Source organism: Kogia breviceps, chromosome 5 (assembly GCF_026419965.1).
Source record: "Kogia breviceps isolate mKogBre1 chromosome 5, mKogBre1 haplotype 1, whole genome shotgun sequence".
Classification (NCBI taxonomy): domain Eukaryota; kingdom Metazoa; phylum Chordata; class Mammalia; order Artiodactyla; family Physeteridae; genus Kogia; species Kogia breviceps.
The window spans coordinates 32093362-32098873 of record NC_081314.1 but is presented as its reverse complement, the minus strand read 5'-3'; the positions used below and the strand labels follow the sequence as shown (position 1 = coordinate 32098873).

The 5512-nt window shown below is 35.2% G+C and overlaps 1 protein-coding gene across 1 annotated transcript; it reads right to left on the bottom strand.

The window, feature by feature from the left end:
* Nucleotides 1-265: 265 nt before the first annotated feature.
* LOC131757499 (sigma intracellular receptor 2-like) lies at nucleotides 266-848 on the bottom strand. Its single transcript, XM_059065046.1, has 2 exons — nucleotides 577-848; nucleotides 266-533 (listed from the first exon to the last, which is right to left on the bottom strand). The coding sequence occupies exons 1-2, from the start codon at nucleotides 846-848 to the stop codon at nucleotides 266-268; spliced, it is 540 nt and encodes a 179-aa protein (XP_058921029.1).
* Nucleotides 849-5512: the final 4664 nt, after the last annotated feature.

Sequence of the window (5512 nt, the reverse complement as noted above, 5' to 3'; positions counted from 1 at the left end):
CACGGTGAGGCCTTTGGCACCACTTCCCTATAACCTAGCCCACACCTGTCTGCTCATCCTCAGGGGAATGGTCTGTCTGCATCAGTGCCCTTGGAAACTGAGGGTTTGATGTACCTCCTGCCAGTGTCTTGGTCATGTGTGTTGCTGCTGGTGTGTTTCAAATACTACTGAAAACATGTTTGTTTTCTGAGCATTTTCCTGGTACTGGGTCTAACAGGAAAATCCCCCGTGATCACCTCTCCCCTGGACCCAGGGTTATTTTTCCTCATTTTTTCTTTCTTTTCTCCTCAGACTTGTAGTAGGGGTTCCGCAACATGAAAAGCAGAAGTATAATAGAGATGAGAAAGTACGTGATGTAGACAGATATATGGAATAGTGGTTCATGGAAAGCCTTAGTTCCTTGTCCTCTGAAACAACTGGCTTTGGAGAAATCCTGGAGTAGAAACGTGGAGAGGATTGGAATCAGAGTTGTCATGGTGTGAACCAAGTAGATGATTGCAGGGGTGCGTATCCACCTGCAGCCTCCATGAACACTGGTATGGCCACCTTCTTTTTAAAAGCATCTGTCATGGGGACACTCTGAAGAAGACATATGTTGGGATGAGAAAGAAAGGCAACTGAAACACAAGCTCACAAAACAGGAAGGACTTAAACCACACTGGGGGGTTGTGTAGCAGGGGGTCTTTGAACTCAGTATACCACTGCCGCAGGTTTCTCAACTCCACCCGGTAGAGATCACGAGGCAGCACCGCCTGCAGGTCCATGAGCAGGGTGATGGGGATGTGGGAGAGGAAGTAGAGGTCCAGCAGCCACTCCAGGCAGTGCCGGGCGCCCAGAGACCCCATCATCCATCGGTTGGGCAGAGCAGGATCCCAGACTACCAGCCTTTTCATTTTTAACTGATATTTTTCCTGGTTTTGAGACTTCAGGATAGATAATCATAATATGAGTAAATAGTAGTATTTTCCTCTTCCTCATCAATCATTAATCCTTTTCCCTCTGTGCTTGATCTTATTTCATGGGTTAGAAATTGCAGCACAATCTCGAGTAGTATTTATAATAAAGAACATCCTTGTATTTTTTTCTTCTGTTAAAGTCAATGTTCCTAGAGTTTTATTGTTATATAATCACATATTGAGATAAATAATCTGCACCAACTTGAGAAAGAAGATTTCATTCCTATTCGGGTCCTAGTTATCAGGTGCTTTTACTAAAAATGGATGTTGCATTTTTTGCAAAATAGTTTTTGACATAGTTTGGAATAATCGCTTTATTTTTCTTCCATGACATATAGATTTGAAAATTATATTAATTCATAATATTGAATTATCTTTGCATTCTTGAAGGAAAACCTGCTAGGGTTTGTTTCATTATTTCAAAAACAGCTGGGTAAATGTAGTATTGCATTTTAGATTTTGGCATCTAAATCTCAATATTTGTGAGGTCACTTTGTCATTTTCTCTTTTGTGTTAGTTTTATAAATTTTCGGTGTTAGAGTTCTGCCAGGTCTTGAACTGGGATTTTTTCCCACATATTTTAATGTCCTTGAAGAGTTAATAAGTCAGAAAATTATTTGTTCTTTAAATTTTGAAATAATTTTGCTTTAAATCCTCTGAATAGGTATTTACTTTTGTTTTTCAGTTTCTTCTTAAGAATGTTTCCTGCTTCTTCAGCAGTTAATATTCATGTTTGATAAGCATGAGAATAATTCTTTATGTCAAGATTTTCACATGTTTTCATGTCTAAGGTGACACTTCCTTTCTTTTCCCTAATTTTCTCCTCATCTCTTATTTTTCTTTGATTAGAATAGAGGTTTGTATATTTTATTCTTTTTGTTCTATTTATTGTCTGCTTTTTTCTAAAGAACCACTCAGATTTATTTCTCTATTCTATTCCTTTTTGTTTACAAATTTTAATTTCTGTTTTCATCTGTAATCATTTTTTCTCTTTTTTCCCCTTAGTCATGCTTTGCTTTGCTCTTAGCTTTTCAGGTTAATGGCTTAATTCGTTTCTTTTATTATTTAAAAATAGTAAAAGTATGTTTTTTGCCTGATAGCTTTGACTAAATACCACAGGTTTGAATATGTAGTGTGCTTATAATTATAATTTTCTAAGTATTTTGTAATTACACTTTGAATCTCCTATTTGACCCAGAAGAATTTTGTTTTGTTACTTTACATCAAAAGCTTGGGAATTTTTTTTTAAATTATTCTTGTTCAACTATTAATTTTGTTGCATTTTGATCAAAGAATATGGTCTGTATAGATCTGCCTTTCAGAAAATTCTGAGGTTTTCTTTGTGATCAAATATATATAAAATTTTAAGTGTTTCCAAATATTTTAAAAGGGAATATATCTTATATTTGAGGTTATTACATTTCCATGTGTATTTTCAAATTGACTCAATTGATGATATTATCAGATACTCCATTTCTTTGTCTATTGCCTATATTAACTCTTAAGAACAGAAAAGTCCTTCCTTTTCTTACTATGCATCCATTGCAGTCAATTCCTCTTTCAAATTCTATCAGTTTTTGCTTTATGCTTATTACATACTCTGTTATTTGGCACATGGAAGTTGAATCCTGATACATTTTAATTTGGGATCTTCCTATCAACACTAAAAAAAAAAAGATTATCTATGAGACATTTAAATTTTTTTCCTTGAAAATCTACTTCATCCTATATGATTGTAATTCCAACTGCTAGTTGGGGAGAGTAGTTCTTTTATATCTTAATACAATCTTATACTTTCAATTTTCTTGTGTTTATCTTTCTTAGGTATCTTTGATAGACAATTGTTGCAGATTATGACCTGACTTTTGCCATTTAATATGATAAAGTTATCATATTTGTCATAAATCATATGTTTGTGCTTACTCAAATTGACTTACATTTTACTCAGTTTCTTTGCTCTTTCTTTTGATCTATATCTTTGGCTCTATCATACAAGTTTTCTTTTCTCTTTTCTCTTTTCTGATGTACAAGTATACATCCTACTTTTACTTTTGCTCAAGTTTACCTCTAAAAACTAAGCAACTGTATTTCTCTGTCCACATCAAGGGGAAAGAATCAATGTCTACCACTTTTCCTCCTTTGCACAATGAAGACAATAGCCTGCCATTCTTTCCTTGAAGTCTCCACTACCTAGGGATTTAGACCCAACTTCTTATTTGCTAAGTATTATTATTTACATGCTATATTTTCTCTTTCAAGGATTAAAGGTGAAGTGTCCAATCTCTGTTGTAGCTACAGTGTATTTGCAACAGTTTAGACTTGATTCCACATTAAAATATTTCAGTACTTACTTCCAGTCCTTTTAAGTCCTGTACATCTTCCTTGTACAGGATGTTTTTAAAACTGGACTCATTTTATGAAAATTTTCTGGAAAACTTTGATTTTTCTTTCATGAAGGCAACTTCATTAATTTAGTTTTCAACACTTGGTATCAGAGAATGCTTATTTTTTTGACTTCAGATGTGAATAATAATGTGTCCAGATTTAGCATCTTAGATCTTAGTAAATTGGGCCTCTGAAGATGTTGCTTTATTAACTTCTGGTCCTGATTATTTTCTTCTGTTTTTTCCTGCCTTCCAGAATTCTTTTTATGAAAAATTAAAAATTCAAACTTCCATACAAACTGGTCTCTTTATATTAATTTTGTCTAGTATTCATCAAGCTCACTTGATCTGAATATTTACTTAAGTTCAGGAAGTTATTTTCTTTAACTTTAAATATATATATATATATATATATATATATATATATATATAAAACATTGCTATTTTTCTATTTGTTCAGGTGTCTCCTTTGGCAGCACTAGTTTTCTCCATGTTGGATTTCCACTCTCTGCTCTCTGACTCTATCATCTCTTTTCATAATATTTTTTTATCTCAATTTCATTTTCTTTTAATTCTGGAAGAGTGCTTCAAATCTGTCCCCTATATTACTGATTTCACTATAAACATTGCCCATTAAGCACTTTATTGCTTCTAATGCATTTTCCATTTTGATATTTCATATTCAGTTTTATAACATTTTTCCTTCTTTCATCTTACTCTGTATTCTAGTTTCTTAACCAGCTTCCTTCTCACCTCAATATATTTTCTTCTCTCATTTTTCATCTCCTGCTTCATGGGGTCCTTGGATGTTATTTAGATTACAAAGCATATGCTGTTTAAAATTTTTTCCCATTTCCTGTAGTAAATCTTTTTCAAAAGTATGCTCTTCCTCTGCCTCCTGAGTCCTATATTTTCATTTCTTAAAGTTACAGAATTTTTCATATGCCTCATAATGAGGTTCTATTTTACCTGTTTATTCATCCTTGAATGATGACTATTTTATCTGGCCTGTTATTTCTCTGCAAAACACTGAATAGATTTTTCTTAGATCCCATCAAAGTTTATTTGGTTTTTGTTCTAATCCTCTTTTAGATCTTATGCTATATGACATTTTACCCACTCAGTGATTAAACATCCTGATGGGAGATTTATTCTAACATTATGTGAGCCGAGGTCAAACTTCCTCTGTGTATGGCTAAGCCATTGTGCCAGAAGCCAGATCTGGAATGACCCGACCTAGTTATTTTTGCTACCACAAAGTAGGCTGAAAAAGAAACTTTTGACTTTGTGGAGAATCCTCCATTGCATAGCCCAACTACTGGCCATATGGTGCAACCACAAGGGCCTGGCCCCAAGCAGTGGCTGCCCTCAGGTTCTTAGGACCTGTAAGGGAGAAGTTCCCTGCTAGTCCCAAGCCTGTCATGCCCTCCCACCATGGACCCTATATTTCAGGGTATTATTAAAATGCCTTCAAGATCTCCTTCACTTTTTTCCTCTCAAGCCTGTACTACTTCCTCAATGAGTGAGTCCTAGTGTCTTTCATAGATAAGGTTCCACTGGCAAAAACGTACTTGACATTTCTACATGTGAAAAGTGTTCTTCTCTAGCTCCCGGCAGTGATGCAGGAGTTCCCAATTCTTGTGTTCCCTTTGATGCTTTAATAGGAATTTGGAAGGTTCCTGTGCTTACATTGCCATCTTTACCTGGAAGTAAGTTAGGAATACCTAAACAAGCAGGACATGTCTCAGAGGCTGTGGTGACCTCTCAGTTGGGCTTAGATTTCGGTGCCAATGCAGATCTATTTTCCACAGGGCCGGCCGTACCGATGGGCTTCCAAGTGGCTCTCAGAAGTGTTTTTCTGCCAATCCCAGCCAGTTTCCTGGATTACAGCTAAGTTCCAATGATTCTTTTTGCTATTTCCAAGTTGGCCTGGTGCATACATATATCTGAATGTCTACCTTGGTTCTCACTTTTTTTTAAAATCCCAATTATATATGAATATCTATGAGGTGCCAGAAACTTCACCTGTATGATTTCGTTGAATCTTCACAGAATGGTTCAACATAGATACTATTATAGTCCCCAATTTACAAATGAAGGACTTGAAGCCTAGAAAAGGATTTAAACAACTTAAGGTCACTCAGATAGTGAGTGTCAGAATCACTACTTACT

Coding starts and splice junctions, on each gene's coding strand:
- LOC131757499 (XM_059065046.1), bottom strand. CDS start 848: ATGATGGGGTCTCTGGGCGCCCGGCACTGCCTGGAGTGGCTGCTGGAC. Junction 534..576: donor ACATATGTCTTCTTCAGAGT/GTCCCCATGACA, acceptor TGGCCATACCAG/TGTTCATGGAGGCTGCAGGT.